The sequence below is a fragment of the Pantherophis guttatus genome, chromosome 7, assembly GCF_059756535.1.
Source record: "Pantherophis guttatus breed Tessera chromosome 7, ASM5975653v1, whole genome shotgun sequence".
Lineage (NCBI taxonomy): Eukaryota > Metazoa > Chordata > Lepidosauria > Squamata > Colubridae > Pantherophis > Pantherophis guttatus.
Genome location: NC_142069.1, coordinates 84828441 through 84849522, shown reverse-complemented (window position 1 = coordinate 84849522; position 21082 = coordinate 84828441). Strand labels below are relative to the sequence as shown.

At 47.5% G+C, this 21082-nt stretch overlaps 2 protein-coding genes across 4 annotated transcripts in view; one reads left to right on the top strand and one right to left on the bottom strand.

Moving 5' to 3' along the window:
• The first annotated feature begins 32 nt into the window (after positions 1–32).
• On the top strand, positions 33–10926 carry AKAP3 (A-kinase anchoring protein 3). 2 transcript variants are annotated; one of them, XM_060692651.2, is made up of 6 exons: positions 33–155; positions 367–431; positions 2360–2403; positions 3538–3645; positions 7362–9419; positions 10617–10926. In XM_060692651.2, the coding sequence occupies exons 2-6, from the start codon at positions 416–418 to the stop codon at positions 10770–10772; spliced, it is 2382 nt and encodes a 793-aa protein (XP_060548634.1). In that variant the 5' UTR covers positions 33–155; positions 367–415; the 3' UTR covers positions 10773–10926. The 2 variants fall into 2 exon arrangements, with proteins under 2 accessions (XP_060548634.1, XP_060548633.1); XM_060692650.2 differs by having other exon boundaries at positions 7338–9419.
• A 5998-nt stretch (positions 10927–16924) lies between these two features.
• Positions 16925–21082, bottom strand: part of DYRK4 (dual specificity tyrosine phosphorylation regulated kinase 4) — a 45557-nt gene continuing 41399 nt past the window's right edge. The window contains exons 17-19 of one of the 2 annotated variants that reach the window (XR_015728789.1): positions 20373–20554; positions 18978–19067; positions 16925–17499 (exon numbers count right to left, since the gene is read on the bottom strand). Coding sequence is in view for 1 of the 2 variants with exons in the window: in XM_034433668.3 (XP_034289559.1) it covers positions 17240–17499; positions 20373–20554 (442 nt within the window). In the remaining variant the exon portion in view is untranslated. The remainder of the gene's footprint in view (positions 17500–18977; positions 19068–20372; positions 20555–21082) is intronic. The other variant, XM_034433668.3, reaches the window with a different exon arrangement.

The window sequence follows — 21082 nt, the reverse complement described above, 5'->3', positions numbered from 1 at the left end:
GACCTGGGCATTGTGACTCCAAGGTCCATTCTGACAAGGAGAGGATGAGAGAGGAGGCCACAGTGTGGGGAGCCTTTGAGGAACATCCTGGAAGTTTGGCCTAAAAGCCTGCTTTTGGGGAACTCTTTGTGAGTCCTCACATTGATGTTCTAAAGGTAGGCCACGTTTCTCCGTTCTGTGGTCACCGCAGGCCAAGACACGTAAGCTCCAGAGACCAAACTGTCTCTACCTTAAGGGATGGGCCACCAAAGGAAGTCTAAATCTTGTAAACCTTTAGGATCTGATTGGGGTGGTGTTTTTTTTTTTTATTGTCCTCTTATTTTTGGGGAGTCTTAGTTTTAATATGTCCTTGTTTTTGGTACGCAGGGAGGGAAGGACAGTAGACCTTCCTTACCAGCCTCCTCAGCAGGAAGTGATGGAAATTGTAGCAGGTGAGAACATCCCTCAGACCATCAGTTGGTACCCTACTTCCAGATTCAGATGATTGTCTCCCCAAGTACACATTTCTCTCAAACCGCCTTGTTTAATTAATCAATTACCCTGTTTCCCTGAAAATAAGACATCTCTTGATAATAAGCCCAATCGGGCTTTTGAGTGCATGTGCTAAAATAAGTCCGCCCCAAAAAATAAGCCCTCCCAAAAATTTAAATTCATGCGCAGCTGGTCCCCGCCATTTCCTCTGGTTACGGTTAGGGAAACAGAGCTGGAAATCAGGTAAGACTGCAAGAGGACCCCGCCTTGCTCCACGCACCCTAAAATAATAAGACCTCCCCGAAAATAAGGCCAAGTGCTTATTTCGGGGTTCAAAAAAATATAAGACAGGGTCTTATTTTTGGAGAAACACGGTATTAATTCTTAGAGGGTCTATTGTTGCTGACGCAACAAAACTGCACTAAATGTGCATGTTAAAGCAGCTAGAATTCACTTATTTTGCTAACCCTTAATGCCCTTCCCTTTTTAAATTCTGTTTGGTGATGATGCTATCCATTCATACCGAATAATAGAGTTGGTAGGGATCTTGGAGGTCTGCTCAAACAGGAGGCCCTATACCAGGGGTGTCCAACTCAAGGCCCGGGAGCTGAATCTGGCTTAGATCCAGCCCCATGGGGCCACCCTGGATACAGCAAAGGACTGGCCCGTGTTGCCTCTGCCAATGAAAACGGAGTTCTTGCAATGCCCTCCCGAGCTCCATTTTCACTGGCAGAGGGTTTCAGGAGGCCATCGCAGCCCAAAACAGAGCTTGGGAGCCCATTTTTGCTGGCAGAGCATTTGGGCCACCACAGGCACCCCCCAAAGTGAGTGATGTCAAGATGGCCATGCCCACCCTCACCATGCCCATCCCACCCCCCACCCCTGAGGTGAAACATAACCCATTCGTGATGGCTGTCCAATCTCTTCTTAATGCTCAGCGGTTAAGACCCTGGTCTTGTCGGCTGGAAAGCCAGCAGCCCAGGTTCGAGACCCGAGCGCCACGTGACAGGGTGAGCTCCCACCTTTGCCTCAGCTCCTGCCAACCTAGCAGTACAAAAGCATGCAAATGTGAGTAGATAAATAGGTACCACTTCAGTGGGAAGATAACAGTGTTTCACGATATCATGCTGGCCACATGACCACAGAAATGTCTTCTGACAGCGCTGGCTCAATGGCCTTGAAAGAGAGATGAGTCGGCAACAATTAGGGGAGTAAAATCCACAGGGATTCCTTTACCTTTACCTCCATGTCATACACCAGTTGTAGGCCTTGTTTTAATTGTGATGCTTCTGACACAAATAAACAAACAACAGAACCTGTGGGGCCTCCTTGGATAATTTCTGGAGAACATGCAAGAGAATGAGTCCCCCAAGGTGCTTTTTCAAGAGGCAACTGGACTTCCTTGTTTTTCTTTGAAGAGGTTTCTCTTCTCATCCAAGAAGGTTCTTCAGTTCTGTAGAAATCAGAAGTTAGAACTGAAGAAGCTTCTTGGATGGGAAGCAGTGGTGGGAGTCAAGTAATTTAACAGCCGTTTCTCTGCCCTAATGATTTATTCCAACAACCAGTTTGCCAAACTGCTCAGAAAGTTAACAACCGGTTCTCCCGAAGTGGTGCGAACTGGCTGAATCCCACCACTGATAGGAAGCAAAACGTCTTCAAAGAAAAACAAGGAAGTCCAGTTGCCTCTTGAAAAAGCACCTTTGGGACAACCAAGATCTGAATGACTGAGAATCCCAGGAGGCTTTACAGTTGTGACGCCGAACTTTTCAAGGCTTTGTAGTGGAGAAAACCCCAAAGGCAGCTTAGCTATCTCGCATTTTGGGCAGCATAGCTTGCCCAAAAGTTGGATTTCTCTGCTAAAACTGTATTACCTTCTGTGCTCCTGCAGAAGCAGAAGACACCGGCAGCCCCACTCGTGGCCGTAAAAAACTGGTAAGTGCCAAAGCTTTTTTTTTTCTTTTTCCCCTTCAATATTTTTTTTTTAGTTTCCCCTTCAATTGTTGTTGTTGTGTGGTTTTTTTGAGTTTGAAAAAAACTATGCAGCGTGGGAAAAGAAAGTGCCTAACTCAACACAGTCAAGGCAGTGGTGGGATTTAAATTTTTTTACTACCGGTTCTGTGGGCGTGGCTTGGTGGGCATGGCATGGTGGGCGTGGCAGAGGAAGGATACTGTAAAATCTCCATTCCTCCCTCCCAATCCAGGGGAAGGATACTGCAAAATCCCCATTCCCTCTTCACCCCACTAACCTCCGTTCTCCTGTGCAGGGCTACAAAAGAAGACCCAGCTGAACAGCTGGGACATGGGAGGCAGAGAATAGATGGGGGCAGGGCAATGGTGGGATTCAAAATTGTTTACTACCGGTTCTGTGGGCGTGGCTTGGTGGGCGTGGCATGGCTTGGTGGGCGTGGCTTGGTAGCCATGGCAGGGGAAGGTTACTGCAAAATCCCCATTTCCTCCCATCAGCTGCGACTTGGGAGGCAGAGAATAGATGGGGGCGGGACAGAGGTGGGTTCCTCCCGGTTCGGTCCGGTTCGGCCCAGCCGGTAGCAGTGACGATATGACGTCACCAAACCGGTTCTCCCTCCCCGCCCTCGCCCCCCCCCACGTTATTCTTACCTTTTATTTGATCCCACCCCCAATCTATTGCTGCCTCCTGAGTCCCAGCTGATGACTAGAGGGAAAAAAACTGTTTAAACTCTTGCCATGGGGCTTCAAAGCTGATCAGTGTTAAAAGCAAACAAATGAGTCGGGTCGTAAGTGTGAGGACTGGTCGTAAGTGCGAGGACCTTCCAGAAATGACTCTGACCAGCTAGCCACGCCCACCTAGTCACATGACCTCCAAGACACACCCACAAAATAAGCCACGCCCATAGAACTGGTAGTAAAAAAATTTAGAACCCACCCCTTGGGGCGGGGCCAGTCAGAGGTGGTATTTACCGGTTCTCCAAATTACTCAAAATTTCCGCTACCGGTTCTTCAGAACTGGTCAGAACCTGCTGAATCCAATCTCTGGATCAAGGTGAAACAGCCAGCCTTCACGTTAGCTGTCATTTCTTCTCCCCTCAGATGTCAGAGAACATTGACTGGTTACAGAGTCAGAGTGGATTGTGTAAAGTTGAGCGTTACACAGCCAGTGAGGAGAAGGAGGAGGAGAAGGAGCAACAGAACTGGACGGTAAGGACACAGCTTGTGTTCTGCCAGCAGGCTTGGTGGCACAACAGATCAGGAGGTCCAGGAAGACATAACAGCTTGTTCCGCTGGCTACAAATAAATTCTTCAGTCAGTAGGGTCTAGAGCAGGGGTGTCAAACTCAATTTCATTGAGGGCCGCATCAGGGTTGCGTTTGTTCTCAGGGGCCCAGGGTGGGCATGGCCAGCTCGACATCACTTGTGTCGGAGGTGCCTGTGGTGGCCCGAGTTCTCTGCCAGCGAAAACGGGCTCCCGAGCTCTGTTTTCAGCTGCGACAGCCTCCTGCAACCCTCTGCCAGTGAAAACTGAGTCGGGAGTGCCATCCACGGCTCTTGCAAGCTCCGTTTTCAGCTGCGACAGCCTCCTGCAACCTTCTGCCAGCGAAAACTGAGTCGGGAGTGCCGTCCACGGCTCTCGCAAGCTCCATTTGCAGCTGCGACAGCCTCCTGCAACCCTCTGCCAGCGAAAACTGAGTCGGGAGTGCCGTCCACGACTCTCGCAAGCTCCATTTTCAGCTGCAACAGCCTCCTGCAACCCTCTGCCAGCGAAAACGGAGCTCAGGAGGGCCGCACGCAGCCCTCCCAAGCTCCATTTTTAATGGCAGAGGCACCGTGGGCCGGTCCTTCACTGTTTCCAGGGTGGCCTCACGGGCCAGATCTAAGCACCCTGTGGGCCGGTTCCAGCCTCCGGGCAATGAGTTTGACACCCCGATCTAGAGTGAAAGAAACGATGTGCCTGGGACTGGATTTTTAAATATCTACTAGGTTGGCCACAGTTTTCATATTTGGGATTTGACAAGGTATCTTGGCACGTTGCACAGCATAGCATTATTTTTTTCTGTTCAGAAATATTTTCCTGCCTCTTGTTTTCAGATGAAGGCCAGAAACCTCTTTTGTGGTTCTTGGGGTAGGATGAGGAATCTGGCTTGGGGAATATCAGCCTTGGGGAATGATCAGAAGTCAGTCTTGCCCACAAAGCCCTTAAATCTCATCAGGAATGTCCCTGCAGTCCTCAGGATGAAACTATCCAATCATTCATGATGTTGATGAGACTTGGGGAAGGGGTAATTTTGATAGGTTGCTCATCCCGCTATCTCATTTTCTTGAGCGCATCAAAGCAAGGCGTGATACTGTGCACCAGGTCCACAAGTGTAAGGCCCGGCCTCTTCCTCCTTATTCAAGAAACTTGGCATTTCACAAGGAATCTTTTATTGAATAGAGGTGATAGCAGGGCGAAAAGAAAGCAGGCTCTGAAGGAACTTTCAGGCCATACAGTTAGAGTAAAGCAGGGGTCTGCAACCTTAAATACTCAAAGAGCCATTTGGACCCGTTTCCCACAGAAAAGAAAACACCGGGAGCCACAAAACCTGAGTGGGTGTGGCCAACTCGATGTCACTCACTTCTACCAGTCACATGACACCCCCTAGCCATGCCTACCCAGCCGGTCATTAGGGCAGAAAACACCGGGAACCACAAAATCCTTTTGACATATCCCTCTCTCCCCTCTCTCCCTCCCTCTCTCTCTGTCTCTCTCTCTCCCTCTCTCTCTCTGTATCTCTCTGTCTCTGCCCTGGCTACTTCTCCATCCCCCGCCATCGCCCTTACCTTCTCAGGCCAGGCGAGGAGTGACTGGGAGGGGAGGGCGAGGGGCGAGGCCAGCCAATGGTGGGATCACCTGACAGGGAGCCACAGCAGAGGGCCCAAAGAGCCGCATGCGGCTCCTGAGCCACAGGTTGCTGACCCCTGGAATAAAGGAATTAAAAACCCCTCCCAACAGTCCAGTGTGGATTCAGCCAATCCGCAGGTGCAAAGATGTTATTGTACCTGTCGCTCTGGAAAAAAGATAAGGGAACTTTCTCAGGGTCATCTTTACATGCCCCAAAAGGTGCGAAAATGCCAGGGCGTTTAGGCACCAGGCTAGAAGTTATAAATCAACAAATTGCAAGATATAGGATATATACCCTGTTCCCCCCAAAATAAGACATCCCCCGATAATAAGCCCTATCGGGCTTTTGAGCGCATGGCAATAAGGCCAAGCGCTTATTTCAGGGTTCAAAAAAATATAAGACAGGGTCTTATTTTCGGGGAAACACGGTAGGAAAGAGAGCAATAAGTAAAGAAAGTAATTAAAAAAAAAACACTTCCCCTGAAGAATGGCAAATATACGGATCTGACATCCGTCGAACCATCATTTGCTTGGAAAGCAGCAAACGGTGATTGATGGCATGATCTGTAAAAGCCAAAACAGGAGACTGGGGATCTAACCTGCTTGCTCTCTCAAATCTCATGGAACCATTGTCACAGCTTGTTCAAAACTCCCCCTCTGCAACAGGGGTGAAATCTACTTACCTTCCTTACTGGTTCAGAAGTGTTAAAACCAGGAAGTAATGACACCCAGGTGGGTGGGCGGAGCTTCATTCTGCCATCACTACCCGATCGCTGAACCACCGGCCAAGATCACTACCGGATCGGGCGATCCAGTCTGATCCGGGAGTATTTCACCCCTGCTCTGCAAGCCTGAATAGCATAGAATAGATTGCCATCTGGGATGTTTTGCAGAGGAAGAGAAAACAGAATGGCAGTGGAGGAGAGCGCTTGGGGATTGGGGAGTTGGGGGTGGGGGTGGGGAGACATGTTTGCATCTATCTAAAGTAGCCAGTAAATACCAGAACATCTGACATTTTGAAAGAAGAAAGGGCATTTACAGAGACGTGACCAGAAAAGAGAGAGATTTCTAGGACATTTTTGATTGTGCTGAGATGTAGCTGGAAAGGTTTCTCAAGTGTGTTTTGGGTTATTGCTCTACAGTAGGACATTGCATAGCCAGCCGCTTCTTCCTTCCTTCCTTCCTTCCTTCCTTCCTTCCTTCCTTCCTTCCTTCCTTCCTTCCTTCCTTCCTTCCTTCCTTTCTTTCTTTCTTTCTTTCTTTCTTCCTTCCTTCCTTCCTTCCTTCCTTCCTTCCTTCCTTCCTTCCTTCCTTCCTTCCTTCTTTCCAAGTTTGTGCTAGCTTTCTTGGCCCAAACCATTGTTGATAGGAGGCAGTGGTGAAATCCAAATTTTTTTATTACCGGTTCTGTGGGCGTGGCTTGATAGGCGTGGCAGGGGAAGGATACTGCAAAATCTCCATTCCCACCCCTGTCCAGGGGAAGGATACTACAAAATCCCCATTCTCACCCCACTCCAGGGGAAGGATACTGCAAAATCTCCATTCCCACCCCACTCCAGGAGAAGGCTACTACAAAATTCCCATTCCCTCCCCACTCTGGGGCCAGCCAGAGGTGGTATTTGCCGGTTCTCCAAAGTGCTCAAAATTTCCGCTTCCGGTTCTCCAGAACCTGTCAGAACCTGCTGGTTTTCACCCCTGATAGGAGGTATGCAAGCAGCCATTCCTTGCCCACTGTCCAAAGTCAAGGAATAATTGTGTTCCCTAGTACCGCTGGTTGTACAGTATATTCAATTCTGTGTGTACTTAGGGCAGCAGTTTAAGATTGCTACTAATTTTCCCAGACAAGGTGACATCCTTTGAAACTTTTATCCAGGGTAGGCAGTGAATGACTTCCCACCTACCAAACACTGGGTGCCACTTCCATACAAGGAGATGACGGGGAGGGATTTGTTATGAAAAAAAAAAAAGTCCTTTATTCCATTTCTTAGACTGACTCTGCTAAGCTTTTCCAGCAACCTTCCTCTGATCCCCTCAAGGTCCTGAGCAGACTCCGGCAAGATCTGGAGAAGTCTGACGTTGGCGTCCAGGATGTGTTGAATGCCAGTAACAATGCCAGAAGGGCGAGGACAAGAGACCCGTCCGACGGACGTCAAACCATGCCCAAGCGCAACGTCCGTTCTCCGGCGCCCTACAATACCTGCGACGAAGAATTCAGTCTGAATGTCAGCTCCAACAGGGTGTCTCCCAACTTCCACTTAAGCATGAAGGCCGGTTGTCAGAAGGAAGCCAAGGATGAAGAAAGCGAGGGGTCCTCTTCCCCGAACCCCAATCCCGACCCGGATGAAGTCTCTTTTTACTGCAACAGACTTTCCAACCTTGCCATCGCGATGGCACGCAAGGAGATGAACGACCGCTCGGAAAGCACCCCCACCTGCATACACAACACGCTGTATGCCGCTGCTGGAGACCACGGCCACCGATCCATTGGGGTGGGGACCGAGGATACCAAGCACATCGCTACCAGGACGTGCGAGTGCAGATACGAAGAAAGCCCCGCCACCAAGAAGAAAACCACCATTTACTACAAAGAGGAAAACACGGAAGTGCCCAATAAAAGCGAGCCTCAAAGGGACGAGGCCAGAGGCTTCCATCATCGGAAGCGCTTTGGGCCTGACGAATACAACAACTCGCTGAGCAAAGGGATCCTGGTTTACGCCAATAACGTGGTTTCGGACATGATGGTCTCCGTGATGAAGACGATGAAAGTCAAAGTCAACGATTCCAACATCGCGTGCGCCGTGTTGAAGAAGGTCCTGCTGAAGCACTCCAAGGAAGTGGTTTCCGACCTGATTGACTCCTGCATGAAGAACTTACACGACGTTACTGGGACTCTCATGACCGATTCTGACTTTGTTTCCGCCGTGAAGCGAAGCCTCTTCACGCAAGGCAGCCAAAAGGCCTCCGAGATTGTGCAAGCCATGCTGAACCGCCTGCACAACGCTCTGATTGTGCAAAAGCAGTTCAGCGAGAAAGCCAAATCTCAGAGCATGGCCTTTACTACCATCAAAACCGGCCAGGGCACCGACACCAAGACTCAGAACATGAGGTTCTCGGCGGCAAAAACGGAAACCATGAAAGATAAGGAAATGACCTGCGCGGAAACGGTCGGCAATCACATCATCAAAGAAGGTCTCAACATGTGGCATCAGAAGCAACATCAGGACACTACAGGGGCAATCCCAATGCCCGCCAAGCCTATGCCAACCCAAGAAGTTCCAGACCTTTCTAATCTTACCACCGATTCTTGGGCGAGAGACCTGATTGTGACCGCGTTATTGCTGATACAATATCATCTGGTGCAGCAGGAGAACGCCATGAAGGATGCAGTGGAAGGGGGACGATCCAGCAAGGCAACTGGAAGCCTGGGCTTTTTGGCCCAAGATAAAGGCCTTGGCTCTTTAAAACTATCCGACACTTTGAAGCAATGTGAGGATGAGCAGTTAGGGATGAACGCAGAAAACGATATGTCAAGCGTGGTAGTCATGCTGATCCAGAAGCTCATCAACGAGACCGTCAACAAGTTAGGAGGAAATACAGGGACATTGATGCCCGATGAAGCAATCCAGAATGCTTTCAAGGCTCCTGAAGGCCTAGGCCTAGGTCCTCCAGGACAATGCGATATGGACCATTCTTACGAAGATGCTATAGCCGGACTCACCAAAATGATTCTGGACCAGTGCGATGCCAAGAAAGAAGGAGGGAGCGGACCTTTCGTTGACAAACTGGTCGATACAGTGACCAAGCTGTGTCTGATGATCGCCAAATACAGCAATCCTGAGTCGGGACTTGGAGAACTCGGAGATGGAGAGGAGATGGGTGGAGGTTTCTATTCAAAGAGCTCAGGAAATGCGGAAAGCAGAGCAGAATCCGGAGAAGACACGCCTACCGGACGTAAGGTGGTTGTGGCTAACCAGAGCGCTCCGGAAAACGTTCACAACAAGCAACTCCAAGCCATTCTCCAATGGGTGGCAGCCTCTCAGTTGAACGTCCCAATGTTGTACTTCATGGATGATGATGAAGAAACCCTGAACAAGGTACAATTGGAAGTGCCGGGAGGGTGTGGGAAATAGCGTGCGAGGAGAAGATAAAAATTGGATGGTTCTGCTCATGTTTGAAGCAGCAGAAACATTTTTTCTGTTCCTGTTTATAATCGTACACAGGTAGTCCATGAAAGCATGCACATACATCAACCGTCCAGTTAGCGAATCCAGAAAAAGGGACTCCTGGGACATTATTTTACCAAGAGTCATCTCATCATCTTCATTTAATGACCCCATAATCCCCTGCGGGGTGGAGTCTGGGCAACTGAATGGAGTTAGCAGAGTGTTTTAATGGCCGGATGCTCTTCCTGTCACCAATGCGGAGTTTTGTTCAGCAGATACATTCTCAGTGTGCCCAGAGAGAGAAATATCTGCCTCTACCTAGGATCGAACTCACAGCCTCCTGACTGTGAGGCGAGAGCTCCACCTCTAGGCCACCGGTCCACAAGGTATTATTTTAGCAAGAGTATAAAACTTTATTAAATAATCCACACTGGCATAGAAGTGGAACCAGTTCTGGATTTCCCGCACAAAAGCAAGCATAGTTAATCCACCCCTTTCCCTACCGGCCACCCACAGTCCAAAATGTCCACTAATCTCTTCTGTTCATTTTGTTGTGGGAAACAGCCAGCCACACCGGGGACATCTGCTCGATGTGTCCTTAAGATGCCAGCAGTGTTTCATGGAAGCTGACGGATGCTTGAATATCATTCTCCCACCCCTGCATTCTATCCACCCCCTCCCTTTTATTGTCAAGCTGCGAGCAGAGGACAAATGTAGGTGAAAGTGCAAATCAGTCTTGACTGCAAGTACCATGTTTCCCCGAAAATAAGACCCGGTCTTATTTTCTTTTGGGCTACAAAATAAGCACTAGGGCTTATTTTTGGTGGGTGTCTTTTTTTTTAGCTGTCCCACGCGCCCCACACCAGCTTACCTCAGGGCTCCCACAGCCAGGCTATCCACACCCTAACAACTGCCTCACCTCATGGCGACAGCTCCAACAGCCCCATCCAGCAAGATCCCGCGTGGCTGCCCACTTCTTCTTCTGGCACCGGCGTGGCGCTGGAGCACTTAACAAATGTCTCAGTTAACAACAGAAATGTTGGGTTCAATTGTGGGTATAAGTCAAGGACTACCTGTACCTCTTTGACAATTTCCCTTTTCCTCTAACCCTCTCGTCCTCTCCTGCAGCTCCAGCAACTCTCCACGGTGGCTGTGGAGAGAAACTACAGCGTGGGAGACGTCATGCAATCTGTGCTGAAGTATGAGAAGGAAAGGCAGCTAGGAGAAGCTCTGGGCAATTTTGTGCGGTTGCCAGTCCTGGATTGGCTGCTTCAGAACCTGTAAGCCCAGCATCTCTCGGGTTCTTCGGGACCGCAGGCCTCTCCTTACCCCGTTAGTTTTCCTTGATACAGCACTCATTGGTCAAAGATGATATGAGTTTTACTGATTCCCCCAACCTCTGCTGAGCAGTGAAATGAATAAAGGAAGGAAATACTTAGTGTCGGTGTGAAGTATTATTTCCAGACCTGTTGTTGTTATTATTATTATTATTATTGCGGTTCATCACACAATCACACAGATGTTTAGAATGGATGTTGGCATTTTGGTCCACCTATCGAGTCCTTACCAAGGACCTGAGCTAGGCGGATGTAGATGCTTTGATGGTCTTAAAGGGATCGTCGCAGGATGTAAGCTGTTCCGAGGAGAGCTGCCTTTTGCAATTGACCGATGGGGATTTTGTCAATGCCGACAGCTTTCAAGTGCTACTCCAGCTGTTTTGAGATTGCAGCCAGGGCGCCTATTACAGATAATCCTCAATTTATTACCACGATTGATCCTGAGATGTATGTTGCTAAGTGAGACAGCTGTTAAGTGAATTTCATGACCCATTTTATGACCTTTCTTATTAAGTGAAGCACTGCAGTTTTTCAGTTAGTAACACGGTTGTTAAGTAAATGTGCCCCTGTGCGTGTGTGCATGCCCCCACATGCATCCTGTCTCCTGCATGCGGCACCCCCCTGTACCCCCCCCGCAGCGCTCTCCCACATGCACGCACAGCCCTCCCACATGTGTCCCACCCCCTGCACATGCGCAGCAGAGACCCATAGACCAGCTGGCCAGTGGGAGGCGTGCACATGTGTGGCAGAGCGGGACTGGGGCGACGGTTCGCATGCCCACAGAGAGGACACTGTGTGCCACCTCTGGCATGCATGCCACAGGTTCGCCATCACGGACCTAGAGAAACTGATCAGATGGGCAGAAGAATGTGGAAGAAGGTGATCCCTCACAGTGGTGGGTTTCAAATTTTTTTTACTACCAGTTCTGTGGGCGTGGCTTGGTGGGCATGGCAGGGGAAGGTTCCTGCAAAATCCCCATTTCCTCCCGATCAGCTGGGACCCGGGAGGCAGAGAATAGATGGGGGCGGGGCCAGTCAGAGGTGATATTTACTGGTTGTCAGGTTTCGATGCTATCTCAAAATAAATGAACTTCCAAACTGCCGATCTTTAAGGAAATTTTCTCTTTATTCGAGCACAGCAATCTGATCCTGACTCTTTTCGCGGTCAGTACTGACCTTTGCCCCCCAATCCCTCCCTTTCCGATCCCCAATTCTCTCATTGGCTATCTTACAAGTCACTTTCCTGATTCCTTCTTCGTCAGGTCACAGGAATGTCTCCCCTCTCCCCATCTCCGAGGAGACCGAATCTTCAAAGGGATTTAGCAGGCAAAAGTTCAGGCTTCTCCTCCCTTTTCTATGTCAGTGCTGAGACGCTGACACCGGTTTTCCGAACTACTCAAAATTTCCGCTACCGGTTCCCCAGAACTCGTCAGAAGCTGCTGAAACCCACCTCTGATCCCTCAGATAACTCAGTCTGGAGCATTGTGGGCCCTTAAAGGTACTAAAAATAATACCCCAAATTCAACTGGCATCCTGTGTAATTCCCAAATCAACAGTGTTACCTGCCCAGGCTGCCAAATTTTATATTAGCTTCTAACGTTTTCCAAGGGTATTCCATGTACTGCATGTACATAATCCAAATAAGAGTTGACTAGAATATCAATAAGGGCCATAATTGGCACATTAGAGGTGAACTGTGCAAAATCCCCTCCTCCCCCTCTGGTGTCAGACTCAAAACCAAAAACGACATATGGCAATTCTTCCATGTTCTTTGTTGTTTCACACATATAGATAGAATCTTATCGTACTGAGGACTCTACGATCTGCCTCTACAATATACTCTGTAAGCTACCGTGTTTCCCCGAAAATAAGACCCTGTCTTATATATTTTTTTTGAACCCCAAAATAAGCGCTTGGCCTTATTTTCGGGGAGGTCTTATTATTTTGTGGTGCGTGGAGCAAGACGTTGTTCCTGACTCTAGGGGGCGGTGCTCATCTCCGTTCAAAGCCGAAGAGCCAGCGCTGTCCGAAGACGTCTCTGTGGTCAGGTGGCCAGCATGACTCAACGCCAAAGGCACACAGAGTGCTGTTACCTTCCCACCAAAGGTGGTCCCTATTTTTCTACTTGCATTTTTTCTGTGTTTTCGAACTGCTAATGTTAAGTACTACAATCTCTTAACTCCATAAAAAGCTCAGTTTTGACCATGGCTTTTTTCACTTGTTCATACATTGACAGCCCCATCTGAGCAGTGTTTAGTTGCGTTGTTTACATCAGAAAACAGGACTTGTTGAAAGACATTGGCGTGAGCTTCAGCCTCTCCTCATCCTCTGAAAATCAACTATTTTCCATAAGGAAATCAATCACCTCACTTATTAAATGATAAGTGTCCAGTTCTTGTTACATATTTCAGAATTCGTAGATTTATTGGGTATACTTGTCCAAAAAAAAAATATTTGCCTGCTTTTTCTTGAGTTTTTCAGTTCATTAGGTGGGATTTGTAGGATAAATTCCTCTCAGAAATTAGAGAATGGCCTACAATTCAATACCAAAGATTGTTTGTTATGGTTCCACAGGCAGCAGAGGCTAACCTAAAAGGATTGGGGGTGCCACCCCTCTATATCCGGGGTAGTATTCACTTACCTTCGCTACCGGTTCTCAAATGTGAGTGCATACACCACCGACACGCATGCGCAGAGGGTAAAAAATGTTAGGACAGGTGGGCGGAGCCTCCTGAAGCCGCCGCTACCAGTTCGCGCGATCCGGATAGAACTGGCTGAATTGCACCACTGCTCTATATCCATGATGGTGAACCTATGGCACACGTGCCAGACGTGGAATGCAGAGCCCTCCCTGTGGGCACGCACGGCACTGCCAGCTGCTCTTCCGGGTTCCGTCACGCACATGTATGTACATGTGCGTGCCGGAACCTGGAAGAGAGCAGCTGTCTGGCATGCACATGCGTGATGGGACCCGGAAGAGCAGCTGGCCACCACGAGCATTCGCAGCGGACAGCTGTTCTATTCCAGGCTCTGGCACTATTGCGTGCATGCACGCTCCAGTTTTGGCATTCAGTGTCGAAAAGGTTAACCATCACTGCTCTATGTAGTTATGGAAATTAAAATATACAAACAATTGAATACAGCATACATGGGATTTGGTTGAGTACGATTGCTCTTTATGTGCTTAGTTATGACAAACAGGTTGTCCTTGACTTACAACAGTTTATCTAGGCACCATTCAAAGTTACAACCACACTGAAAAAAAAAGTGAGTTATGACCATTTTTTACACTTACGATTTCTGTAGCAGCCCCATCATCATGTGATCAAAATTCAGATGCTTGGCAACTGGTTCATAGTTATGATGGTCGCAGTGTCCCAGGATTACGTGATCCCCTTTTGTGACCTTCTGACCAGCAAAGTCCATGGGGAAGCCAGATTCACTTAACAACCATGTTTCTAACTTATGAACCACAGTGATTCCCTTAACAACTGTGGCAAAAAAGGTCACAAAACAGGCCAAAACTCCCTTAACAAGTGTCTCGCCTAACAACAGAAATTTTGGGCTCAATTGTGGTCATAAGTCGAGGACTACCTGTCTACACTATGAAGCTCCAAAGACTGTTCTGCCCAGCTACAGACCCCAAAGAACACAGCACACACAAAGTCTGTACAAAACTTAAATTTACTAAAATAACTCAGTCTTTTCCAAACAAAGGCTGTTAATAAACTTCCTTAACAGCCTACAAGAAACCAAAGATAAAGTAATCATAATCTTACTAAGGTTGGCGGAAAGCTCAGAAGCAATTTGCAGAGAATCCAGACGTGAAGGAGAATGAACTAAAGTTGTTCCGTACAAATTGCTTCAGTCGGTGTTCCTTCTTAAATAGGCTAAGGGAGTGGCCAGTTAGCCCCAAGCCTTACTCTTGAGGAGACCTCCTTCTGAGGAGCCACTCCTGCCTTTTGGCAGCTCTGCGCGCCCGTGCATCGAGAAGAGGCTCCTCCTCTTCATCCTCTTCACTTATGGGAGCTTCTGGAGGTTCTGAAGGCCCTGGCTGAATCCCTGCCTCTGGCACCACATCTTCTCCAGCCTCCTCATTGTCTGACTTGGGTGCCAATTGCACAGGCTGCTGGCGCAGCACCACACCAGCCTCCTCGCTGTCAGAATCAGCTACAATCTGCACAGGCTGCTGATGAGCCACAACAAAGACAGCAATATGTTTGACAGAATAAGCAGGCAGAAATATACAAACACAGGTATTTTTTTTTCCCTTGGGAATTATTTTAATGGACTCCCCAGGTTCCCAAATCCAGACCTGGTGAACCAGCAGGAATGTTAGATAAATCCATCTTCATTTTAAGATATTTTTTGCTTCTAGTTTTTCTGGAGAGAGATCTTTTCCATCAGGATGATCCTTGCTTGGTGCATCTCCATTCTTCATAAGAAGTTATCTTCCATCCTAGCTATCAACTCTATATTAGCTCCTATTTCTCCTTGTGTCAGAAGCACTGAGGCACTGCTGGGTTGAAAGGATGAGCCGGTGACACCACTGTTGCTTGAGGGGGATGTCCAGTTGAGGATTCTTTTCTTGTCCCGGGCAGGAGCTGGAGGGAAGGATAAGAGCTCAACCCCATCCCATGACAGCTCTCAAATCTCGAATACGAGCTTGCTTGTTAATCTACTGCCCAGCATCCCAATCATTCAAGCCACTGTGCTCCTTTTTCTATTTCTTCTGAAGGCACATAAAAATCAATTTGTCACCACAAATCTAATATCGGCAAACCCTCCTGAAAATTCCATCCAACATTTTTCTTCTCAAGCCCTAACTAATTCAAGCCCTAAGCTAAAATGGTTTGCTATCCCTATTACATAATAACAGACTTGGAAGGGACCTTTTAGGTCCGTGACGGCGAACCCATGGCACACGTGCCACAGGTGGCACACGGAGCCATATCTGTGGGCACGCGAGCGTTGCCATAGTTCAGCTGCAGCATGCATGCGCGTGCCAGCCAGCTGATTTTCAGGCCTTCCGAGCCCACCGGAAGTTGGGAAATGGGCTGTTTCCAGCCTCCAGAGGGCCCCCGGGGTGGGAGAGGCCGTTTTCACCCTCCCCAGGCTCCAAGAAAGCCTCTGGAGCTTGGGGAAGGCGAAAAACATGCCTACCGGGCCCACCGGTAACCTTTTTGCCGTTGCGTGCCAAAAGCAGGGGTCATGTGCGCATGCGCGGGGGGAAGACGTGGGGGAGCATTGAATTATGGGTGTGGGCACATGCGCGCGTGATCCCCCACACTCCCCCCACTTTTGGCATGCGATTGCAAAAAGGTTAGCCATCACTGTTTTAGGTCATCTAGTCCAGGGGTGGGTTTCACTTTGCTACTGGTTCGCTCGCATGCACGCCACTTCTGCGCATACATAGATCGTATTTTATGATGTCAGGCAGGTGGGCGGAGCCTCCCACTACGGCTGCTACCGGTTCGCCTGAACTGGGGCAAACCGGTAGCAACCCACCACTGATCTAGTCCCACTCCCTGCTCAAGCCCCCTATACCATTTCTGACAAGTGGCTGTCCACTCCTGAACCTTCTTTTTCCTTCATCTTTTATTAGATCATCATCTCCTTTTAATGACCCCATAATCCTTTGCGGGGTGGACTCTGGGCAACTAAATGGAGCTAGCAGAGTGTTTTAATGGCCAGATGCCATTCCTGTCACCAATGCGGAGTTTTGTTCAGCAGATATATTCTCATTGTGCCCCGGAGAGAGAAATATCTTCCTCTACCTAGGATCGAACTCACAGCCTCCTGATTGTGAGGCGAGAGCTCCACCTCTAGGCCACTGCACCACTCCTTTAGATATGCCCTAATCCTTAGCTTTATATGGGACTCCACTCCTTTGCAAAAAAACAGCCAGACACATTATTTTGCTTGAAATGTTATTTGGGTTTTTTTTTTTTTTTTAGTTAAACCATTTTACAGATGATATTTATCTTGAATTTGTAGCGCTATTTCTTCTTCACATTTATTAAACCTTTTTCTATTCGTCTACAAATCTATTCATGCCTTTGGTATGCGATTTTCGCTCCCTGATAAATTTTCAGCTCACTTTAATGAACAAACCACGATTTATTGCTTGAATACACAAATTACTATATTTTCATAGCATGATCTTTTCTTTTCTTTTCTTTTTTTTTTTTTGGAGCCTGACAAGTTCCTTAGGAGTCCATGATTCAATATCCGGCACATGTGAATTCAGTTTATTAGAAACCGGGAGACCGGGAGGTCTATAGTCCCATCTAAGGACCAACACCGCCAATAAAAGTGCACAGACCACGATTAGAGAGAGAGATGCATTAAATTTCTGTTCTTGAACATGTTACAGCAAAATATTTATCTAGAAACTGTACGGAAAGAGAATCAATCACTGCTTGTACTTAATGGGTGGTAAGATGCTTATATTTTTTCGCAAGACCTTCCCTGGCCTGTGATCTCTTTTAGCCACTTTATCATTCAGAGGTTCTGTTTCCTTTGCTGGAGTATCTGGTTTAACTGACTCTTGATTTTCTTCTTTATTTACTTCTTCGGACAATGCAACGGGAGAAAGTTTTTGATGTGAAACCGGTAATTTTTCAGGTGGGTCGGATTTTACTTCTGTGCTGGACTGTTGCCGAGCGATGTCATCTGCGGAACAGGAAAAGCGCCAAATATTATTGTTGGGTTTGAAAACTAAAACCAGAGATCAGCAAATAGACATGCGAATTGGCCGCTATCCAAGCTTTCAGATACAGGTAATCCTCGACTTACGACTACAGTTGGGAGCACGACTCCTATTGTTAAGCAAGGCAGTTGTTTAAGTGAGCAGGGCCTGATTTTATTACCGTATTTTTCGGACTATAAGATGCACTTTTTGGTCTCACAAAAGGGGGTGAAAATGTCTGTGCGTCTTATAGATCGAATATTGCCGAAGCTCCGCACACCCACCGGTCGGTTTTTTTTGCCTCTGTACGCCTCATTTTTGGCTTTTTGGTCCATTTTTTGGAAAAAACGGGCCAAAAAAAGCCTCAAAAATGGGCCGAAAACAGCCTCAAAAATGAGCAAAAAAAGGCCTCAAAAACAGGCCAAAAAAAGCAAAAAACAAAAACCCAAACAAATGGGCCGAAAAAAGCCTCAAAAATGGGCCGAAAAAAGCCTCAAAAACGGGCTGGAAAAAGCCTTGAAAATGGGCCGAAAAAAGCCTTGAAAATGGGCCCAAAAAAGCCTTGAAAATGGGCCCAAAAAAGCCTCAAAAATGAGCAAAAAAAAAGGCCTCAAAATATGCTGAAAAAAGCCTCGAAAATGGGCCAAAAAAGCCTCAAAAACAGGCCAAAAAAGCAAAAAACAAAAACCCAAACAAATGGGCCAAAAAAAGCCTAAAAAACGGGCCGAAAAAAGCCTCAAAAACAGGCTGGAAAAAGCCTTGAAAATGGGCCGAAAAAAGCCTTGAAAATGGGCTCAAAAAAGCCTCAAAAATGAGCAAAAAAAGGCCTCAAAACATGCTGAAAAAAGCCTCGAAAATGGGCCAAAAAAGCCTCAAAAACAGGCCAAAAAAAGCAAAAAACAAAAACAAAAACCCAAACAAATGGGCCGAAAAAAGCCTCAAAAGAAACCCTGAAAATGGACCGAAAAAAGGCTGGAAAAGGGCCAAAAAAAAAGGCACCAAAAAAGGGCTGAAAATAGGGTGTGTGGAGGCCAAAAACTTTTTATTGTTTGTTTTCTTTTTCTAAATTTATAGAAGTCAGGTACGTCTTATAGTCCAAAAAATACAATAATTTTTTTTCTGCCATGGTTGTTAAGTGAATCACAGGGTCGTTAAGCCAATGGGGATGCTGCAATGGCCATAAGTGTGAAAAATGGTCATAAGTCGCTTTTTCAGTGCTGCTGTAACTTCAAACGGTCACTAAATGAATGGTCATAAGTCGAGGACTACCTGTAATATTATTTTGCTGGCACTAGCCTGCCCATCGCAAGAGGATGAAAGCAAGCAACAGAATTGTGACAAACTCCGGTCTACAGCCATTCTCTGAGGACCATTTTTTAAATTCATTTTTTTTCTTTTCTCACTTTGAGTTTAGAGGGAATATCGTCCCTTTGGTTTGGTTTTTATTGATTTTAAATCTAACCTGCTATGCTTCCTGCCACCCAGAGAGAAGCCATAGAATCATAGAACTGTGGAGCTGGAGGGAACCAAAGGGATCATCTAGTCCAGCCCTCTGCAATGTGCAAAAAAAAAAAATCAATTAAACCACACCCCAAAGGCTGCTTCTTAAAAACTAAAAAGAAAGAAATAAAGAACCCACCGATTGTGCCACTGCTGTACACATCACCAGGAAAATTTTTCCTTTATACAGGTAGTCCTCAACTTACGACCACAATTGAGCCCCAAAGTTCTGTTGTGAAGCGAGACATTTTTAAGGGAGTTTCATCTCATTTGATGACCTTTCTCGCCACCGTTGTTAAGTGAATGACTGCAGTGGATAAGTTAGTAACCTGGTTGTTATGTGAATCTAGCTTCCCCCGTTGGCTTTGTTTGTAAGAAAGTCACAAAATGGTCAGCTGTCGAGCGTCAGAATTTGGATCACATGATCATGGGGAATCCTGCAAAGGTCGTAAGTGTGAAAAATGGTCGTAAGTCACTTTTTTCAGTTGTAACTTCGAAGGGTGACTAAACGAACTGTTCTATGTCAAGGACTGCTTATACTGCATTCTAATGCCACATCACAGCTCCTAAGCGAGTCACGCCAGATTTTATGACTTTGGCCGCAGTCGTTGAGCGAATCACGCAGCTGTTAAGCGAATCCAGCTTCCCCTATTGATTTAGCTTGTCAAAAGTCTCCGGGGAAGTGGCGATTATGTGAGCCCAGAATGCTGTATCTGTTGTAAAATAAATGTGTCATTGCCAGGTGCCCAAATTTTGAGCAAGTGACTGTAGGGCAGTGGTGGGATTCAACCGGTTCGCACCACTTCGGCCGAACCGGTTATTAAATTGCTGGCTGGCCCCTCCCCTTCCCTCCCTGCCTCTTCCAGAAGTCCCCCCGGGACCGATGTTTGCTCCCAGGAGGCTGCAGGGAGGCCTACTAGGCCCAAAACAGGGTGCAGGGGGATGCAGCGCGGCCTCGTGGCCTGTTTTTGCTCCCAGGTGGCTGCAAGGAGGCCTACTAGGCCCAAAATGGGGCACGGTGGGGAGGTGTCCCCCCACGGCCCGTTTTTGCTCCTAGGGGGGTGCAGGAGACCGAGTGCTGCCTATCACACCCCCTGGCCACACCTACCATGGCCACGCCCACCCAGCCAGTCATTAGGGCAGAGAACCAGTTGTTAAATTATTTGAATCCCACCACTGCCTGGGGGGGGGCTGTCATAAGTGTGAGGACTGGTCCTCAGTCACCCTTTTTTTTAAAGCACTGTTCTAACTTCATACGGTCGCCGAATGGAACGATTGTAAGTCGAGGAGTACATGTAGAGCTTTGGTTATTATTATTATTTTTTTTAAAGGAAAGCAAGAATTAAAACTAAACAACCTCCTTTTTCTATCTGTGTATTTTTATGAGCGTTTTCCTTTTTCTTCTCCGGGGTGTAGAAAGTTGTCTCGCTCAGCTTCGTAGCCGTCTTGGGCTTCTGTTTAAGTCTGGGCGGCCACGGTTCTTCCATCCAAGTGTGGTGGATGGCTTCTTCCGGAATCATGCGCGAAGAAGGTTTCCATCTTGATATGAAGAGAGGATAATAATAAAAAAACAGATTAAGGCTAGACTAAAAAAGGCTAAAATAAAATAAAATAATAGACTAATAAAAGGGATGCGGTGGCTCAGTAGCTAAGACACTGAGCTTGTCGATCAGAAGGTCGGCAGTTCAGCGGTTCGAATCCCTAGTGCCATGTAATGGGGTGAGCTCCCGTTACTTGTCCCAGCTTCTGCCAACTTAGGAGTTCAAAAGCACGTAAAAAATGCAAGTAGAAAAACAGGGACCACATTTGGTGGGAAGGTAACAGTGTTCCGTGTGCCTTTGGCGTTGAGTCACGCCGGCCACATGACCATGGAGACGTCTTAACTGAAATGGTATAGGTCCCTTCCAGATTTCTATTCTATTCCATTCCATTCCATTCCATTCCATATTTTCTATTCCATTCCAACTGATTTTCAGGCCTACCGGGCCCACTGTGCCATCATGTGCCAGAAGCAGGGGGAAGTGGGGGGGTCACATGCGCATGGGCGGGAAGGCGGGGCACATTTAA